Raw genomic sequence first — 22,500 nt, forward strand, 5'->3', positions numbered from 1 at the left:
ATTTTATTTTTTTACAGACAAGCATTGCGTTTTAGGATACTTGGAGGCAGCCTAAACCATCAGTATTACTTCAAGATGTAGGACCCCATGTGGTCACTCAGAAATTATGTATAAAAATGTTTAAAAACCTGTATACACTCCCATAGTGGTGTTAAATGCAGGAAACGCCAAACCATGATGAAAATGTCTGTGGTGCGGTTCTCCTTTAATCACTTCTAAAGATCCATGACCGTGTACTAACACATTGTTGATATTAATCAACATGGTTTTATGAAGAAAATGTCTGCTTTCCAATTAGACTAGATGTTGTGAAACTGTTGGGTCTATATTAGATCATCAAAACGGCTCCTTATCGAATGCCGTAACGTCGAACTGCAAAACCTGAACCCTAACAATATCGAAACCTCAAAACAGCAGGGAAAAAATTTGCTGTTCCGAGAAACACACACACACCACAAGCACATGAAAAAGCAGCAATACACACACACACACCACAAGCACACGAAAAAGCAGCAATACACACACACACACACACACACACACACACACACACACACACACACTTAAAAGCTACATCTAACCCTACACTACACTGCACATACACTATCTATCCACTTACCTTAACCCAGACCCTAACCCTAAGGTCCGTCATTATCGCACACTCACCTTACCTGCCCCTAATCCCAAATTCTTACTATCGCACACTCCCCTCATCTGTGCCCTAACCCTAACTCACTTAACCCGCCCCTAACCCAAACGTCAGTCACAATCGTACTCTCACCCGACCCGCCCTAACCCGAACATCCACACAATCACACACTTACCTTAACCCAACCCGTAACTTCCCACCACATCACTGAAAACAGCAAAGCTATAACAATGGCCAACCAAATTCTTTCCCTAGGAAAGTTGTGCAGCTTCGCTGTTTTCAGCGTTCAAGATATTGGGTTCGATCATTCGATATTCAGCTGATCTAATATAGACCTGAAACTGTTAGTGTAGCCTTTGGTAATGGTCTTAGTGTGGGTTTGCTTCTGTCAAGTATCAGTCATGCAGTGAAGTTTATTATTGGACAGGTTAGGTGTTGACTTAGACATAGATGTCAATGTGTTAATTTAATGGCCACTGTCTAAATATGCTGATGACATTAAAATTGGAGCATTTTTAACATCTTTATCGGATAGGTTCAGCTTTTCATTCATGTGTCCAAAATATTTGAATAGTTAAAAAATGGATCTTAACACCCCCCTCTTAGATGGATTGATATTATGTATTTTGGTCTGTAATGTTATGCGGGAAGTGATTAGATTACAGAGACCCTGGTGTAAGTGTGTATAAAAGTTCTAACTTAAAATTAAAAACAACCAAACAAATTACTGTTCAGGCAAAGGCTGTGCATCTCATGGGTCTCCTGAGAAATTTTTTGAAATGGTCTGTATTGAAATTATTTACACTGTGTTTATTGGATTTGAATAAAAAACTCTTACGTATAGTCAGAGGTGATGGCGCTTTATTAAAAAATGTTCAAAGAAAATGTACTAAAAAATTGAGGGGTGCTGGACAATCGCATGTTGAATAGTAACTTGAAAATTATTTATATAGATAATATGCATATATATTACGATAGAGGGATATATTATGATACACACACACACACGCACACCCCAGATATATTGGGGGAAGCTATTTTAGATATATATATATATATATATATATATATATATATATATATATATATATATATATATATTGGGGAAAGCTATTTTAGATTGTAGATGTGGGTATCTAATATACGTGTGTGTATGTGTGTGTGTCTCTGTCTCTCTCTCTCTATATATATATATATATATATATATATATATATATATATATATATATATATATATATATATAATTTTATTTTACATTTGTTGACCGGGATAGTCCGACTGGATGCATGTCCATTTTCAGCAGAGGCCCGGGGAGAAAAGCTCCAAGGGTAAGCAGATGCAGCATTACGTAATACCAGCATTACATATTACAAACAGATTATTTACAGAGATTACATAAGTAAGCAAGTTAAACAAGTTCCACAGGTTAAAGTTAGTCCTGAGCACAAGTCAGGATTAAATTAAATTTCACAGTAAACTGGTTAACAGATTTTTACACATTCGAGTTAGCCTCAGTAATTTGTGGAATTCCAAAAATTCAGAAGAGCACAATAGATCCACCATCTTGACAGATCAGATCATCTCAACTGGTTTCCAAAAAGCATACCCACTTGCTCCTTGTTTCATTATTATCCACATAAATAGTTCGAGTTGTATCGATTTTGATTTTTTTTTTCTCCCCACAGAATTAAGGAGGCTAAGTTTGATTCAGTGCTGGTTATAGCTGACATTAAGGATTTGCTAACTGCAATTCCCCATGAAGTTTGGCAGCAGTGATCTTGGGGATTGCCCTAATCGTTGCAGCAAACCCAATAGCAGCATAATGTTTTGTCATAGTGGGTATGTTGTGTGCGTTTTCCTAAATGTTTTTTTATGTGGCTGTGAAAGTACCAGGTTTTCCTATTTTTGCTAACTGTGTTTCATATTGAAAACAGTAGCATATTCATTCATATTCTTTGGAAAAAATCATTTGAAATTATGTCTAAGATAACTGTGTAACAAGTCTTGTACTCTAGTTGAACTGGAAGGCTTTTCAAATACTTAGAAAGCACTGCTGACTATGTAAGGTTCACTTTCCAGTTCTATTTTTACTAATAATTTGGATGTCAGTATTTTCAAACAATTTGAAGGCATGGGTAAACAAATATTTTGCAAACCAACAATTTACCTAAATCAGAAAAGGAAGTTTGTAAAAGGTCAGTTTGTCTGGCTATCAAGACTGAATCTTTGTAAAACACCTTTATCAGAAACCATTGTCTAGGGCTCTTGCAGATATTTGATTATCTTATTTGAAAGATCATAGATGGCGGACAGGATTGATTTGCTCCTATTTTAAATAAACCAATCCCATCAAATGTATGACATTTCATAATTTGGTAGATGCTAAAGCAGTGAAACTGATCGTATGAAGGTTCAAGAGATCCAGGATCATTGATTTGCAAATTGCATGAAAGGCAAGACATGGTCAGCCTCTGAGGAGTCCATGTGATGTAGAGAAAAGGAATTGTGCTTCTAGTCTTTTCTGCTACTTTTTTAGTTTTTAGTGTGGTATGGTCTTTCAATTTTGTCTCATGAGGGGTTTCCAAATGAGGCATGTTGTGTAATTGACCTGATCAATGCCTAATGTAAGGGTCTCTCCTACATATTCATTTGGTAATTAGCTGAGCTAAGCAGAAGGATTTTCTGACTTATTTACATGGCGATTTCAAAGGAGGGAATTGTCAACCCAAGTTTCAAGGTCTTTAGCTACATTTTCTATTCTGAAGAGGGGTATTCTGTATATGTTGGGGGGGGGGGGTCCTACCAAATGCAGCTTGTGACGACCCTCCACTGGACCAGTAATCAAGGAACCTCAATCCTCACTACTGTCAATAGTGGGGGATGTTCACTGAGAGGATGGCCAAGTACACAGTATTTCCAGATGCAGCTCTCTGCATAAAGTACAATTTCCCTTAAGAGCTCACAGAGACCACACTCAATCCAGGGGTTCCTCTATATCCCCAGCAACACTCCCCACTGGCTCAGCTATAGAGTTATCTCAGTTGTGACCAAGCCAAGACCTCCAGCACCCTCTCTGTCCAACCAGTGCTTTGTGTCCCTGCCCAAGTAGCTGACACACACACACACACACACACACACACACACACACACACACTTACTTACTTGAAGGTTTGATATACACACACACACACACACACACACCTGGGAAAGACTGGCACAGGTTTACTAGCTATGCCTCTTCCTGCCCAGACTATAAGGTAGTTTTCACTGCCTGCAGTCTCTCCTGCCAGCTACCTTAAGGCCCTTGACAAAAGGTGTCCAATCTTACTGTGTAACATTAATAACACAAATGGTGGTTTGACCAAGAGCAGGGCTATTAGGCGTGGCCCGCACAGTGTCGCCAAATAAATATGTAGGTACTTTCACAACTTAAATATCTCTCTTGATCAGCCACAATTCAATGTTTAAATATATTCAATAGTAAATTAATAAACTAACAAGACAGTACTGAATAAATAAATATTTACAGTGACGTCAGAGTTCAAAACACAGAAAATATTTAAAATACCATTGCAGTACAAGCTCACACAAATAAAGAAAAAACATCTAAACTAAGCTTCACTATATTCCCGATAGAGTCTAAGAGAATTATACTTTTCCCTAGTAACTTACTATTAGAGCAAGGCAGATGTGTGGTGAATGGGTTGTCTTGCTGTTAGGTCTAAGACAGAATACAGAATGCACTCTCTTCTCACTAAGACTTCTCAAATTAATATCTACAATATTACTGGTGGGATTGCTTGCAGAATGACCTCATTTCTGGCCATCTGATTTGCATTTCCCAGGCCAAACCTCCCATTGCTAGACGTTGGCAGCATTTAACATCTACCTGTAAAAATATACAGACAAGGGCTTTTGCTTGGATCTTTGGCAGATGCTGGAAGTCATAAAACAATTCCATTCCTTCATGTTTCAAAAGTGGCAACTAGTTCACGCCAAGGACAATGCCAAACGCTTCCTAGTACAGACATTGTGTCTCTAGCTGCATTGAAAACTTGAGCCTCTTTTTATTGTGTAGCCTATAAAGTAATTTTAATTTCAGATATTTTTTCTAAAGTTTGCTCGACTGAGGTTAACCCTCCCACTTCCTGTGTTAAGCTTATATATTTTAGAGTTACAATAGTGCAGGTATGTTTCTGTTCTCCTTCAGTAGGGCACACTGTGGATACTTTTTAAACACAATACTTTATAAATACCTTTTCAACGCAAACATCTGTACAAAGCAGTTTGATATACACTTGACATTAAGTTCTAATACATTTGTAGCACCAGCTTTTTGTATAAATTTAGTTTGATATTCACCAGTGACATATAATTTATAAAGTTACAGTTGGCTGTCCTGGCAATATTTTCTTTTGTCGCACAGTTTGTGCACGTTTTAACAGTTCAGTTAAGCACATCAATACAACAGTATAAGCTCTTGTTAAGACAGCTTTGGTATTAGAGGGGAAATTTTTGATAGAAAGTCCCAGTTTGCAGTTTTCTCCAGACTTGCTTAGCCAAAGATCTCTGTTCTTGGGAAGGGGATCAGAAAAGTAAATACTTAAGTGATCTCACTACTGAGCCTTGTGGAACACTGGTGGTTAACTTTATATTTTCTGCTGCTGACCCTCTCACCTGCACCATGTGGGTTCAATCTTTTAAGCAACTGAATATCCATCTTTCTACATAGGGCTGTATTTGTAATGAATTTAGTTTGCCAATTGTGCTGTTATGAGGACTGTCAAATGTTTTGGTTCAAGGTAGGCCTTATGGACAGTGTGATTGCTGTCAATAGCTTGTGTTAGACATTTTAAAGTTTGTTCACCATATTCATTAGACAGTCTGCCTTTTACTAAGCCAGATTGCTGCAGGTCTAACCTGTTGGATTTTTGGTGTCTGTTAATCAGGGTAGTTATGTTCCATAGCCTTGCAAATGAGCCATCAAGCTGATGGGTTCATAGTTTCTGGGGTGCATAGTGGAGCTACCCTTAATGTCATCACCAGTGCTGTGTGCCATACTTCTGGAACAGACCATGTTGCTAGGTTTCAGTTGGATATTATGGAGTGGTTCTGCCAGGACATGTTTAGTACTGTTTATCAAATGAATCCGTATGTCATGTGATCTCTTGGAGGAAGTGTTTTTGGGCTTGGACAACGCACTCCATATATGATATTTAGTAATGATGGGACGGGGTGCGAGTTTTCAGCAAAGTCGTCTCGTCTTTTTAAGTTTCAGGTAAGTGAAAAATCGATCATGTAGAGAGGATCCGCTTTGAGACATAGGTTGAGATTATGATTACTGCTGTATCCTTACACTGGAGTCTGACATGAGCCTCTCCCTCACCACAGTTCCCTCACCATTTCTAGTTTGCCCTCTCCCTGAATAGTAGACTCTGGATCCTAAGCCAAGTAGCGTTGCTAGACTGCCTTTCATTCTTTTCTCTTTTTTGATATGTCCAGCCTCTTCCTTGCCATCTAGCATCCACTTTCAAACTCCGATCTATCAGTGAACTTGTACTGAATGTAGCGGTTCTTAGTCCATGTCTGTCTGGTTTGTTGATTTTGCATTCATCTTCTGCTCAACAGAGCTATTTTAGGTAGCACAAGCAGGGCAAGTGGGCACTGACCAAAGTAGCTTATTGACCAAAGGCAACTAGGCTTTGACCAGTGCACACCCATCATAATCAAGGCACATAGCCCCCTCCCCCTGTTAGTGTGGGTCCTTGATTGATGTAGGTTGGAGTAGCTCAGGTCTTCAATCCTCCTAGTATTGGCAAATACCGATTGCTATTTTGGCAACATTAGTCAATGTGACCAAATTACCTCGGAGCCAATTGTTATTCCATTGAGTAGCTAGCCATGATACCACTTTGTCTGTCTTCTGTCTAGAGTATACTGTGAACCACAGTCTGTGCCTGAAGCACTTGATCTGTACAATTATTTCCCCAATAGGCACCATCTAGAGCCTGTCCTCCTGGCCACAACTTCATTCTAGGGTGAGTTTGACCTGGAAACTCCTTGAATGTTTTAGGGAGGTGGTACACAAGCTTTTGCTGTCTTTCTATTCTCACAAAAATACTTCCAACGTTTTTGTTATACAAATTTTTCATTCTCCCTATGATTAGTGTATGTCTTGTAGCATTTTCTGTGCATTACTGTTATAAATACGTCCACACCTTATGCGTTTTCTTCAACTCATTTACCTTTCACACAGTTTCACTGTGACATAATAAAACTTGTCTTTTATGCTGATTTTTTTTTTTGCTTTTATCTTCCTGTTGTCGACAGGTCCATTATAGTCTGTTCTGATCTTTGTTTTTATACAAAAAAGTATACATTCATGCAGTGTCCCATGTGAACCTTATTGTTCATTTTCATAACATTTTTCCCTTCCTACCTGAACATCAACAGGAATAATTATGTGCAGTATTATTTTCTGAAGGAAGTGGAGCTGATGCTATGTATAAACAGCAGGGGATAGCTACTCCTTGTTTCTAATCTGATCCAATCCTCTACTCCTTTGGGTTAGAGAACACTTGCCTGAAACTTTGCTTCACTTGCCTGTAACAAGTAGTTGAATATCTTGTTTCTAAAAACTGTTAATCTGTTAATGTGTTCCCAGACATGAGATCATAGGAGGTTACTAGGTTAATGGCCTTGCCCTTACAAGCCTAGCCAAGCTTTTATTCCCCCCCCCCAAAAGAAAACCTCCGTCAGCACGTCACCCCTGTCAATGAGGGACAAAGGTGAAACCCCTGGGACAAATTTATGGTTTCTCATCCACTCATCAAGGTTGCATTTGAAGAGGGTCAGTAAGGTACTCTGACATGTATGAGAAGTCTATTCCAGAGACGGGACAGCCTCTAGGAGACGAACCTGTCTCTCCAGCAGGTTTTGTTGATGATGCATATTAGATTTAGGCCTATCAAGTGGGTAATGCGTACAGAGTTAGACCTAGGATATGGAGCATCTCTAGTAGGGGAGGGTCCGATATTGCCTTGTAGACGAGACACTGATCAGCTCTGAGCAATCTGTATGATACCTGTTTTTGCCGAATGGTAGGATAATACATTTTTTTTGCGTTTAACTTCAGGCCATGTCTTTGTCACCAGTTATTTGTAGCTGTGAGACCCTCTTGCAGTATGTTAACATCAATTTGGGGAGTCAGTGACAACACCAAACTTAGTCATCCGCAGACTTGGTCAGCCATAGGCCCTTTGTCTTTGCTTATACCTCTGAGAAGTATATGCCGAACAGTAGGGGTCCCAGGAAAGATCCCTGGGGAACATCACTAGTGACAGATCTGCTGTCGGAGGTGGCAGCACCTGTTTTGACCTTTATGGGTCCTGTCTACGAGTCAGTTGGCCACCCATCTGACTAGATACTGATTTAACACCAAGTTGTGTTAGCTTTTTGATGATGCCCGAGTGGGGGATTGTGTCAAAGGCCTTGGCCATGTCAAGGTAAGCTGTATGTACTGACTTTCCTTCATCCAGGTCCTTGGTGACGGTCTCAAAGAAGTTTAATAGGATCACTAGGCAAGATCTGCCCCTGACTAATCTGAATTAGGTGGGGTCAAGTGCTTGGAGATTGCCTATTTCCTTGTATGATGGCCATAATAATATGCTGCATGACTTTACAGATCAGACTAGTCAAGCCAATGGGGCAATAGTTTCCTGGGTCAGTGATGGCACCACCTTTGTGCAAAGGAATGGCAATAGCAGTTCTCCACTCTGCTGGAATGAAGCCTGTAGTTAGGCTGTGGTTGTATAGGGTGCTCAGTGGCGAAGCTAATTCTTGCTAGAGATGGTGCAGAATACAGCCTGGGATACTGTTAGGTCCCATGGAAGCTGTGTTCTTTGCCTTGGATAGGGCCTTTAACACTTGGTCTACAGAGATGTGAGGTGTGGGACAATTATCAGGGATGTCAACTGGGCCTTTGGGGGGCAATAAGGGGGTGAAGTTTGCGCTGAGCCTGTCAGCCAGCAGATTGACTAAGCTAGCAGGATCAGTGTAAGTGGTACCATTTAGTACTAGTTCAGAACAAACTAGCTTTGCCATGGAGGTTCTTAACGTAACTGAAGAAGGACTTGTGGTCTCTCTGTTTTGGAAGCTAGTTTCAACTCCTAATTGGTTTTGGAGGTTTTCACTAGTGATCTAATTTGCTTGTTGAGGCAAAGGAAGGAGTTTTTCTGATTTGGAATTTGTTTCTTTTTACCCTTGGACAACAGTTTCTTCCTTTAGTTGTAAAGCATGTTGATATAGGATGTCCACCAGACAGGTTTGTGTTTCATTGTGGAGCAGATTTTAGTTCTGTTGGGTATGGCGGAGTCCATGCTGTATGCATTGGCGTACTGGTCAGCATAGTTGTCTGCGTCCTCTGAGAAGGCGGTATTGTGAAGCTGCTGATACCCTCCCTTAGGAGGTTGTAGTCAGCTTTTGAGAGTTTTTTTTTTTAGCCTGGTTATGACTGGGGAGGGGTTGGGTGGGATAGAAACTTCAAATGAGACAGACTGATGATCTGATGTCAATATTTGCCTGTTTTCAGTAAACATACTTGTCACTTCAACTTTCTATTCATTCTTAAACCTTTGATGCAGCTATTTTCAAAAAGTCAGACTTAAGCATCCAGGCAGGGCATTCCTTCATCTCCTCCTTGCACTCTATCATAGCTTGTCAGTAAATAAGATTTATTGTTCCAAGTCCTGCTTCTGGCTGTATTAGAAGATCAAATTACTTTTCAAAAGCTCTGATGCAGGCAGCAGTAAATCTGAAGTTACAATCCACAGTGCTAACATATACATTATTGCCAGTGTGTTTACAACCTACATCGCTTTCATTTTTCAGTCATTGTCTTAATGTTTCTAATACATTTTCGTTTTTATGGAATATCATGTTAAACCATTTTGCTTTACTTTGCTGCAACTAGAAATTTGTAATAGTTTTTCATTTTATTCCTCCTATCGTACCTCTCAATGGTACAGATTTTCACAGAATGTCCAGATTTTGGCCACGTATTTTCTGTCCTTTTCATAAAATTCTGTGTTTTTTTTTTTTCCTGGCATATTAGTAGTAAATCATTAAAGAAGCCGCGGTGGTACAGTGGTAGCGTTGTTAGGCTGCAGTGCCTTCTGTGTGGAGTCTGCATGCCCTCCCTGCGGTCGAGTGTCCTCCGAAAGACATGCGTGAATGGGTGTGCCTTCGCTGAAGACTGGGCATCTGGCTGGCAACTCTGCAACAAAAAATCTACTGCCAATCACTAGCGGACTGGAGTTCTGCTGTGGCGACCCCTAAAAGCCAAAAAGACCAACAACAACAAGTGGTAAATCATTAAATATTGAAGTTCAGAAATAATCACAGACATTTGAGTTTCACACTTCATATCCTTCAGAAAATTCATACTACTGCAAAACCCGTTTCAACTTTCTAAGTTTGTAAGAGAAATATTTAAAAATTGTCTCTATTTTTGGGCCTTTGTCCCACTTTTATTTATGGCTTTGTCCAGATTTCTTTCAGTAAGGGGTTGAGAGGTATGCTCCTAGATACCAGTGGATAGTTGGACACGTGCTTTCATTTAACATGCTTGTCCCTTAAACTGTGTGCACCAGGTACAATAATAAGTAAAAGTTTACACTTCTCTGGTAACTTCATTAGCCGTCCTGCCTGTTGTAGCTGATTTCAGAAGGCATTCCTACAGTTCTTCCCCTTGTTATCCATCATAGCCTGTCAATCAGTAAGGTTGAACTGCTCTAAGCCCCACCTCTTACTGTACCAGACGATCAAGCTGTTTTCAAGAAGCACTGCTAACAGCCACCAAACCTGAAGGTGTAGTTAGCAGAGCTAACTTTATACATTGTGCAGATGTTTCCAGCATGTATTACTTTCATGTTTAATCATTTTTTTCCTTCCCCAATATTACAGGGCCTTTTAAAAGAAAATTTAACCATTTGTATTTTGAATACTGTAGTTTGTTTTCTTTACCTTGTGTTTTGCTTGCATTCTGTTTTAACAGCATATTAAAACTTCAAAAGAGACCAGTCGGGCAGAATTTTTTCATGCCCTCCCACCCATTTAAGTTGTCTTGTTAAATACCACTGTCTTTCTAGTTGCCCGCCTCTTATGTTAATCTGACCATATATCTCATTTCTCTCTACTTTCACTGGCTTATGTGAGTAATCACAAAATCATCATTTTTGAAATCCCACCCTTTCAATTATTTAAATTTATTGGCCATCCTACAGTATTTCATAGTACCAAAATACAAAAGTGACCACCCCTTTCAATCCATCTTGCTGTTTTAAAATAGTAACTTTCCACTAAACCTTAACTTTTTAAACAGGTAAAACTCAAGTTACCTACTTTCACATCTAACTTCTCTAGTGCACACTGCAGAGTGCATTCTTTTCAATCTTACCTTTAAGCATCCCTGTGACTAGCACTTTCTCTAATACCTGCTGGAAAGCACTAGGAAGCCTTAAACTCATACAAACACTGAACTCTCCTTGTTAACAAGGAGAAATTAATAGTAGGCACTAAACAGCCTATAATTGCAAAGTACCTTGCTAAGGAAACGGCTCCTATACTTTACAAAGAAAAAAAAAGCCCCAAACCAGGCATGTCCAAGGGTCAGCTTCCGTGATTTCTCCTGTCCACCTGGTGAATCTGGGCATACTGGGGCAATGCAGCAATTGCCTCATGTACACAGACAACCCTCTCCTCCTACCACCCAACACTACAACCTGTGAGAGATGCACTTACATAGCCAAAATGGAAGCAAAGCTCTCTCCACCCAAGATTGTGCTAAACAGTCAAGAGGAGAAGGTTAACACCCACACTACACCTCAAGCAACACATAGCCCTTCTAAACCCGCACCACCAACACCCACATATAGCAACACTAAATCCACATATGCAGAGGCCCTTAACTGTAACCTGCCCAAGCAACAAAGACCTCTGAAGCTGAAACGCAAACACCAATCACAACCAATGTGTCACATAGTTCACAACACCAGTGTGCCACCCAGCAACAGCCCCTAAGGCAAGACTAAGTACCTAACACTTTAGTCATAGGTGACTCTATAGTCCGGCACACTGATGTCCCTCTCACCAGGTTGTATAAGGAGAAAATTACAGTCCGCTGCCTGTCGTGCGCCAGGATCCGCCACATAACGCATGCACTCAGGTCACTCCACAACAAGTACAAATATGACTCTGTCATTGTCCATGTTGGAGTGAATGACTTGAGACGTACCTCCCTGGACTACATGAAAAGAGACATGGAAGAGCTCTCGGATCATGTGGCCCAGGCAGGTATGACCCTAGCCCTGAGTAGCATCCTGCCTTCGCCCAGAATGATACCACCATATAAGGATAAAATGATTGACTTCAACAATTGCCTAAGCTTATGGTGTCATTCAAAGGGGATCCAGTATCTGTCTGCCTGGGACGACATGATTGACAGACCACAATGCTTTGCCAGAGATGGTCTGCACCTGTTGCCCCTGGGATTCAGGTTACTGGCTAAGGCTCTTGCCAGCCCTATAGTGCCTTTTTTAGGCAAACTTCAAAGGACAAAACCACCACCGTAACGGGTACAAGCATGCAAAATCTGAAGGTAATGCTACTCAATGCTAGAAGTCTAAACCTCAAAATGCACTCTCTCGAGGCACTCCTAAAAATGGAGAACATCGATATCTGTGCAGTAACTGAGACCTGGTTCAAGGCTCCAGAGAGCACCCCTGCAATACCAGGCTACAACTCTTACCACACTTTTCGCCACCAAACCAGGACCGAAACACTAAAGGTGGAGGAGTGTCAATATTCACCAAGGATATTCACACCACCAGGCTAGTTGGCCAACACAATGTGTCTGAAATTCTCCAAGTGCAACTAACACTAGGTAAGACTGCAATCCAAATTGTAGCTTACTACAGATCCCCCACCATACCCAAAGATTCTCACTACACCTTTCTAAACATACTGGAAAATATTAAGATAGAACCAAACACCCTAATACTGGGTGATTTTAACTACCCTGCCATTAACTGGGAAAACTACTCATGTCCCAACACCTTTGCGCAACGGTTCTTGGAATTCATAAATTCCAACTCCCTGGATCAACTAATCCATAGTCCCACCAGGGGCTCCAATATCCTAGACCTGGTCATTACCAACATGGGAAATTGATGCTCCATACCTATGGTCACCCCCTCGTTAGTCAGGTCTGACCATAAGCTAATCACCCTTAACATCCACATCCCACCCCCACCCCCCCAGTAAAGAAACCATCATACAAAACTTCTCCAAAGCCAACTTCATGCTACTCAAGTCAGAAGTGACAAACTTTATGACACCCATGCAGACGGGAACTGAAAGTTCAACTGCTGAATCCTACACTAAGGCACTGTATGAGCGCATCCACTCATGCATGAATCGTGCCATCCCAAATAGAACCAAAATGCTGTCATCCAAAAAAAGGAAGCCAATCTGGTGGTCCCCTGCCATAAACAAACTTTACAACAAAAGGAAGAAACATTTGCAGAAAAGAGGAAAATCCCAGGATGCAAAAAACTCCCTTACTAGCCTCAGTAAGAAACTGAGATGCCTTATAAAATCCTCCAAAGCTAGTTACGAAAATAAAATTGCCAAAGATTCCAAAGACAGCCACACAGCATTCTATAACTTTGTCAAGAATCTAAATGGCAATGCTCAGATCTGCTCGGAGCTAAAACAGAATGGCATTAAATATACTGATCCGAAGGGTATTGTCAATATCCTGGCAGATCGATTCAGTGCCAACTTCACCCCCCTCTCACCCCCTAAATGGCCCATCTCAATACCGGAAGATTGCCAAATTCCAGTAATAACGGACACACAGGTACAAAACGCACTCTCTAAAGCCAAGAATACAGCATCCATGGGACCAGATGACATCCCGGGCTGTGTACTACATGAACTACAATATGAACTGGCACCTCACCTAAGTGTCATGTTTAATCAAAGCCTCGCCTCAGGTTTCGTGCCCACTGGTGCCGCAGAGCTACAGTTATCCCAATCCACAAGGGTTGATCCACCTTGGATCCCAGAAACGACCGTCCCATCAGTCTGACAAGCCTTATCTGCAAGGCCATGGAGCGTATTATCATGGAACTTATAAACAAAGACATTGGCAACCTTCAAACACTGTACCCCACCCAGTTTGGGTTTGTGAAGGGCCGATCTTGTCTCCTGAACCTGATTGACTTCTTTGAATCAGTCTCCAGAGCCATGGACAAGGGTAAGGTGGTCCACACAGCCTATCTAGACCTTGCCAAGGCCTTTGACACCATCCCCCACTCTGGAATCATAGATAAACTTACTAAGTTGGGCTTTAATCCCTATGTCACCCAATGGGTTGCTAAATGGCTTACTGATAGAACCCACACTGTAAAAGTAGCAGACTCCAAATCCAGCTCCAGACAAGTGGAGTACCTCAGGGTTCAGTCCTGGGGCCGCTCTTGTTTAGCATCTACTTCTCTGAAGTACAGGTCAACACTAAGGGACTCTGGCTAACGAAGTTTGCAGATGACTACAAACTGGGAGCCATTATTGAATCCCCAAATTATGTGGAAACTCTACAAAAGGGCCTTACAGAAACAGATGCTTGGTGCCAGAGCAATGGGCTTAAGCCCAGTGCCAAGAAATGTATTGTTATCCCCTTTGGGAAAAAAACATGTATCCATGAATTACCATATAGGTGGCAGTACACTAAACACAAAGTGTGATAAGAGACTTAGGGACACAGGTGGACAGTGGTCTCACCTTCGATAACCACATCGCCACAACAGTCAGGAAATCCTTCTATGTGGCACACCTCATCACGAAGGGCTTTTCATCCAGAAAAGAGGAGGTCATTGTCCCACTGTACTCATCCCTCATTAGACCCATTATGGAATACAATGCCCCATTTGGTATGTACTTCTCAAGACATCTGCAACAACTGGAAAGGCCTCAGAAATACCTCACTAAAAGAATCACAGGCCTAAAGCAGATGCCTTATGCTGACCGCCTTAAACTCCAGCTATACTCTGTCGCATATCGTCTACTCAGAGGCGATCTCTGCTTAACATACAAGGCCATGTCAAACCCAGAGCTGTTGGACATGCTACACTTAAAGAAATCCCAGTCCCTCAGAACTACACGCTCCAGGGATCTAAACCTTGTCATCACAATAAACAAAACATGCTGGAGGGATAGGTTCCTGACCCAGAGACTCCCCAGAATCTGGAATAGATTGCCCATACATGTCAAGCAGAGTGCCTCTTTGGACCTCTTCAAGAGGAACCTTGACGATTGGATGGGAGAAAGGAAATTCACCCCAGGGATCACGTCAGTCGCCCTGCTAGACAGGGGTCCAGGAAAGTAAATAATGTGGAAAGAAATAGCCAGGGAATTGTTATGGCTAGGCTTGTATAGGCCCTAGGGCTGATAGCCTAGTACCAACCTATGAACCTATGAAAACACCCAAGATAACCGTGTGCAGTATAGTGCCCCCTCCAGTTACATATAAACCATTAAGTAAAATTTTTAAGTATTATACTTCTCAGTAAGTACCATTGAGAGAATTATTTCCATGGCTTTGAGTATCATTTAAGGTGCAACTCTCATTTTTAATTGTACCAGATATACTTGTCAATTATAAACATAGATTAATGCACTTTAGCTACTGTCCTAATCTGTTTTCAGTGCTTTTGTTTTATGGGATCACTCGCTCTAAACTGTTTGTTTCATCTACTTTGTTTTGGCCATTCATTTTCTTTTGGAAATTAGGTAAAAGATTTTGTAGAAAATCCTTGTTATGGCGTGTCCATTGCTTGCTTTTTTTGTATTGGTTTAATGTTTCTTCCTTCACCACCACCTTTTTTTTCTCTTCTAGTTCTTTTCATGTTGTTTCCTCGTGCTTTTGAGGTTAAAACTTAGGATTATTTTCAAGTGGGTATAAAACTGAGTGTAATGCAGGCTACATTTCTTTGCATCAAAGATTGAGTGCTTGGGCAGGGAGAAGAGCATTTTTGCTAATGTATTTGTAGTGAAAAGTTCATTATCCATATAGATTCTTGTCTGCAACTTTTAACAGTTGCACCTTTCTTCCACAAAATAGTAGCAGTTTGTACACATACCAGTTAAGAATTCAGTCGGTGAAAATCTGTGCTTTTCATAGTTTCTAATTAGAAATATTCACTTTGCTTTTAGAAATACCAGCCCATATAGTCTTTACATTCTTTCTCTTATATTGTTCTAGTACTGTTGAAAACCTAAAGTTGTTTTGCAAGACTTGTCTTTACTTTCAGACAGTTTGTTTCATTTGTTCATATTGTTTCACTTCATTTTTCATGTTTATACCAGTTATTGCCTCTAAATATCTGTTTTAAAACATGCATTTTTACAGCCTTCTGTTTGCCTCAGTATATTTCAGTTGGGGGGGGGGGGTGCCTTTATCTTGGAAAAACTTGTAATGCATTTTGGTCAATCATAAACTGTAGTGGCTGCAGAAATTCCTCCTATGTGACTGCAGAAATTACCTAATCTCCATTACCATCTTATTTTCCCACCAATCTTGAATGCCGTAATGCAACCTTTGATTATCAAAAGGCAGTTTTCAAAATTGTCATAATGACAATTTGAGATGTCAAATCCGCAACAGCAAATGCTAGTGTGCATTCCCTGTTGTGAGATTGACATTCTGATTGTAGATCCCAGTACAGTGGGGATCGGGAGCTTTGCCCTTTTTCTCCCTGTAGTGTAATTTCGGAGCTGTAATATATAATTAGGGGATGTGGGGAGCTCAGCCCCCCCCCCACATGGGAGTTGCAGGGGGGCGAGTAGACAGTCACCGGAAGGTAAGGTACACTTCGATTAATGTCGACAATGCCGACATCAAACGGGTGCCGTACTTGTGACTGTTTGAAAATGCTAAAAATGACCTCACTTGTGGAATTGTTGCCGATATTTTGATAGTAAACAATTTTACTCTACTGCCGACACCATGGATTCTCAACAGTACTGCTATTTTCAGTTGTCATTCACCTTTGAAGTGAGGATTACCAGAGCTAAACATGGCTTTTGCTGTACTGTAACTTCTGTGATCATTAAAATGTACATGTACTTCAGATGTTTCTGTTGGGAGCTGGTAATTGGTCACCTTGAAGCTGAATCTTAAGGGAAAGTACTTCCCATCAGTGTTGTAATTTGAAAATTTCTTGCCCAAGACCTCGCTTGTTAGTAGGGGTATACTTTTGGGTAAACTTGCTTACGAAGAACTCTCCTTCACATAAAGCAACCTAACAGTAAAGAAGTATAATCAAGGAGAGAATTGTGTACAAGAACTAAACTGGGTAAGACCTACCGTTCATTATTATTCTCGGATAATGAGCCTCATTGGTCTTAGAATTTGTGGTTAAAGCATAACATCTGTACTGATTGCAGATGTTGCTGATGCTTAACTTGTCTCAACAGTGTTTCAGCTGCAAAACTTTTGACTTTTCTTTAGCAGTGTTTGCTGCATTTGACAATTTAGGCAGTTAAAATGTATCAAAGAAGGTTGTTTTGCTTATAGGGTGATGGTTGCGGTAGCATTCAAGTATTAAGAAGACTAGGAGTTGCTGTTTGTTTATAGAATGCAAGTGTAACTCATTTTCAGCAATGTGAAAACGAGTTGTGCCTGATTGGTGTAAGTAACCAATGCCTGCTTGCACATTCCTTTCTGATAAAACTTCCTTTCCTCCTGCTAAGTTTTTAATGCAAACAGCGCCAATATTATAAATTGGTCTTCAAACTCATGTTTTTTAACACAAAAACAGACCCCAAGTTTAAACTCCTCTCACTGTTCTGCCTCAGAAGGAAATGGAGACATACCTGCTGTACAACTGCAAGCATTTTGCTGGTGCTGAATCAGCCAGCTTGTGTTTGAGTAATAGTTTGCAGACCCACAACAGTGGGATAGCACATTCAAAGCAGTTACTTTTCTCTTTGTTCCTCTCCCACAGCTGACAATCACTGGGACTGCTGGACCTGTCTTGCCTTCACCACCAGATACAGAATGCCAAATATCTGGGGTGGTGAGAAGATTTTGAGGACACTAGTGCAGTGTCATACAATGAAACTGCTGTTTACTTGTCATTGTGACCGTTTAAAAAAAGTGTGGATGTTTGTTGATCCCACTTGAAATGTTGTAAGCTAAAATGAATTTTTATTTAACATGATGAGTTGGTGTATGTATTACTGAAGGAGTGCTTTCCATTGTTTGAGACTTTGAGAAGTAATCTAGAGCCTGATGATTTGCTTTTTTTTTTTTTTCTAATAAGCATAGCTTTCAGTTCTTTACTTTCAGAACAATAAGAGACAAAGCCCTCAGAGGGGCCAGTTTTTTTTAAATTTTTGGTAGCACTTGGGAAGTTGAAAAAGTAATTGGGTATGAAGAGTGACCCAAAGGAAACTGATCATTTTGTTTAGGGACTGTACACACAGGTAGTATAATTTTGTCACTTGAACTTCTAAGGTTAATTACCACTGCATGGTATAACCATCACCAACTAAGATATTTAAACCGTTCCTCTTGGTGAGGGTCACTGTACTGAGAAGTCTGGTCTGAGCTGTTCTGCTTGCTGTGTCCATCTAGTTCCTATGCATTTTCAAGCTTGCTACAAAAGATCTCCTTAGTTTATGCCTGGTCCTTCTCCCAGGCGACTTGTGTTGCAACTTATGTGGAAGGCATCTAGGGGCCCAAATGATGAGAATTGCCAACCACCTTATCTGAATGCAGTCACGCACATGAGCAGGAGCTGTACCCTTACTATTTGTTCACAAATCTTAGCTTATTATTTCACAGCAAGGAGCTTCATTTTTATTGGCTGTATCCATGATTTTATCTTTTCAGTCTCCATCAAAACTCTTCTCAATCTGTGAGGATGAGGACATAAATTCAGAGCTTGTGTGATCTTCATGCTGTGATTTTAGCAATTGCTTCCCCCACTGGAATTGATTTCAGTGTTTTCTCTCCTGCTGCACTGCTCTAATTCTTTGGTCAGTGTCCCGATCCCCTCTACCTTCACGTTTCATGATGCCAGCAAATAATTCTGAGGTGGCTTTTTCCCCCCTCCATTTGGGGAAAGAACAAGTCTGTGGGAGAGCTGGTTGTTAATTTCAAAGTGCTACTGAGTTGCTTTGCACTGAGTAGTGAATTGCTTGCGGTTAAGGGGACAACATCTGCAAGCATGAGAGATGCAGTCCTTGTATCCCTAGACAAGATGTTATATAGACATTGTCAACACCTTGATTATATCTGTGAAGATTGCAAATTGGAGGGGATACATTGAGAATACATCCTTGGCAGAGTCATGAGCCAACCTTGAAAGTATTCAGATTAGTGCAAGGAATGCAGAAACACCTTTTGCTCCTCAAATATGGGGCCCAAATGACAAAGAACAGTGGCATTGACGCACCATATTGCTGAGTTTCCCCAAAACATTGTTTGGTATGTGGAGATGATGTGCTTTGTATGTATCTGCAAAAACAGTAAACCTTGTGGGCAAACTTTCATGACCCTTAATTATCTGCAAGAGAAAAGAACTGGTCAAAAGTTTATAGCCCAAACTGAGTCTGCATTGCTTGTTCTGAGTAGAGGGTTCAGCTGTTCAGCAAAATGTCCCTTCCTGCACACTGGTATATGCTTTCCTTGAGAGGCTGAGTGTGATCCTTTTTTCTACTTGGAGCATAACCCCCTTCTCCTCCTTTTTTTGAAAATTGAGACAACTGTACTGATTTGTCAGTCTTTAGGTACTATCCTAGCCTTCTACTAAGTGGTTATTAACTATGCCATTCAGCAATGTGTAGTGCCTTTAGCATTTTATGGATAGAATTCATCCAGTCCTGCAGCCTTGCCACAGTGAAGTGTATTTTCTGCCTTTTTCTGATGCTTCCTCCCACATCACGATTCAGGAGTTCTTTACAGTTGGCATTTCTCCATATTTGAGAATAATTTTGGTATCCACCACCCTCTACCAAGTCACCAGATGGCTTGTCATAATTTCTTTTGGTGTCATTCTGCATTGCCTTAAACTCCAGAAGTGGCCACTACCATAGCAAACATCAATTTTGCTGTCCTGGATTTTTAATGCATTTAAACTGTCCTGGATTTTTAATGCATTTAACCTGCTGGATATAAGCATTTTATAGGATGTAAGCATTTTATACATAAATGCTGTGCCACTAATTGTGTATTAAAAAAACTGAGCAGTCAAAATATTTTTCAGGTATGAACATTGCTGTAGTACCATTCACTTTTATCCAATAAACTTTGTTGTTGTATCTTTCGTCTTTTCCCGGTTAGGGGTCACCACAGCGGAACTCTGTCCGTTGTTGATTGGCAGTAGATTTTTATGTGCAGAGTTGCCAGCTCTGACGCACAACCTTCAACGAATGTGCGCCCATTCACGCATATCTCCACACAGAAGACGCTCTAGCTGAGAATTGAACAGGACAACATCTTACTGTGAGGCGACAATGCTACCACAGCACCACCACAGCAGTTATCCAGTAAACTTAGTATAGTTAAATAAATTGGTAAACAAATGTTAGGCAAGTTAATTAGGAGATCAGAGTTGGACTTCCATCATTTTAAAGTTGTGGTCTAATCATTTTAAAGTTGTGGTCTAATGACTGTTACCAGAGGTTTGTTTGTGTCCAGTTTATGTACAAGTAAAAATAGCCATGTGAAAGAAAACCTCTCCGTTTGAGAGGATTCAGAAATCCAATCCTCATTTGGTTTGAAATAGACTTTTTATAAACAAGCGTATCCCTAAAGTTCAGTTTACTAGGCTTCATTTTGCTACACCAGAAAACCGCACCTTAGCCAGTCAACAAAGGGAACTGAAAAGTAGCCTCTATCCTTTTATACAAGAAAGCATGATTCTTATCCTAGTACTGTTAATGCCACAAAACATTAGAATAGCAACTGCATATGAATTCTTAAAGAAACATAATTAAAAAAAAAAAATGGAAAGATTATCACACATCTAAGCTAACATGTTGGCACAAATGTCAGGAAGGTGGAAAAAACTAGTCTGTCATCAAACTTTACTGTATGCTGACATGTTTTGTAGTTTGTTTGAATAACTCTTCTCATTTCAAGGGAAACCTTTGCCTTTTGCTATGTACTCTTGGCTTTTGGGTTTCCAGCTGGTGCATCCTTCAGGAAATCTTAAGCAGTTGCAGTCATGTAATGAAAGCATATGATTAGAATGGGACTGGGCCTGAATAACCACCAATCAGTAAACTGAAATTGGGATAGTTATGGTGGGAAAAATCATTTGGATCGGTACTAGTCTTTTTGCTAACATTGTCTCTCTTGTGTATTAGAAATGTTCTGTATAGACTGTTGAGTTATCGACTGGAGATGGTTTATGGTAGATGGTTGCAATTAATAGTGTTCTTTCCTGAAGAAGTGTCAAAACTTAACACAGATTACAAATTGAGAATTGTGACTTTTTTGTTTTCTTTAGAATAATGTCTGAGGAGAAAGGAAAAAAGAGGAGCAAATCTTGGTATGTACAACATGCAAAAAGATCCAAGAATGCTAGAGAGCTGGATGTTGGAATGCAGGGTGTTCTTATTACCTGTAATATGAAGGAACGGAAATGCAGTTTTGAAGCCTACAGTCTCCTGAATGAGTATGGGGATCAACTGTATGGCCCTGAAAAGGTATGTATACCAGTAATAGGCAGAATGAGTAGGAAATGACTGTGTGTGTGTGTATTGTGGTTGAATTCTTCTTCTTTTGGCTTTTCCTGGTTAGGGGTCGCCACAGCGGATCATCTGTCCGTTCATGATTGGCAGTGGAGTTTTATGGTGTTGAGATGCCAGCCCGACGCCTAACCTTCCACAGAAGGCGCACACATGCGCGCGCACACACGCGCGCGCACACACACACACACACACCTAGGGCCAATTTAGAGTGTCTAATCCACCTACAGCATGTCCTTGGGATGTGGGAGGAAACCAGAGCACCCTGGGGAAACCCACGCAACCACAGGGTGGACATGCAGACTCCGCATAGAAGACACCCCAGCCGTGGATCGAACTGGAGAACCTCTTGCTGTAAGGCGGCAACACTAACCACTGCACCACCGTGGATTATTAAGAGATACAAACCTAAAAATTATATATACATAATGTACAGAATAAATATCCATGTTATTCAAAAAACATCACTACAGTTTAGCAGCCCTAAGCTTTTAAGATCTGAACTATAGATATAAAAGTCATGGTAAATTACCAGCATCTAGTACAAGTTGGCAATATAGTTCCCGGTGCTCAAGTTGTTTTCCTCCCTTGGGTCCAAATTCACATCTTATAAGAAAGCAAGATTTGAGTTTTCTTACATCTCTTATATAATGCATTAGTCTCAAAACCTTTATGAACGCTTGTACGGCATTCAGAAATCTTTCTAAGGCACATCCATGCTCTCTATACATAATGAAGGGCATTCACAAAGTGCCCAATGTACAACCCCCTTACTGGTGCACTTCTAGTGTTTATACTCTTGCTGCTAACTTTAGGACCCTCATTCCCTATTTAAACACAATGTTTACAAACAAAAACCAAAAGTAGTATGTTCTGTCCTAATATTACTTGTATTTTTTTCTCTACCTACCTTTTAGATTGTGTCCTCTAAATAAAGGGCACGTGAAATATATTTAAAGAATCAGGCATGTCAGTAAAAATATTACAATATTTAAGAATTACCTCAGATTTTAATGTCTTGATTTTAATT

At 40.5% G+C, this 22,500-nt stretch overlaps 1 protein-coding gene across 2 annotated transcripts in view; it reads left to right on the top strand.

Moving 5' to 3' along the window:
* THUMPD1 (THUMP domain containing 1) overlaps positions 1 to 22,500 on the top strand; it is a 197,814-nt gene that overhangs the window by 48,816 nt on the left and 126,498 nt on the right. For both annotated transcript variants that reach the window (XM_044089499.1, XM_044089500.1), the window contains one exon: positions 21,230 to 21,428. In XM_044089499.1, the coding sequence (XP_043945434.1) occupies positions 21,234 to 21,428 (195 nt within the window). In that variant the 5' untranslated portion in view covers positions 21,230 to 21,233. The remainder of the gene's footprint in view (positions 1 to 21,229; positions 21,429 to 22,500) is intronic.

This window comes from Protopterus annectens, chromosome 12.part0 (genome assembly GCF_019279795.1).
Source record: "Protopterus annectens isolate FY-2018-M chromosome 12.part0, PAN1.0, whole genome shotgun sequence".
In the NCBI taxonomy this organism is placed as follows: domain Eukaryota; kingdom Metazoa; phylum Chordata; order Ceratodontiformes; family Protopteridae; genus Protopterus; species Protopterus annectens.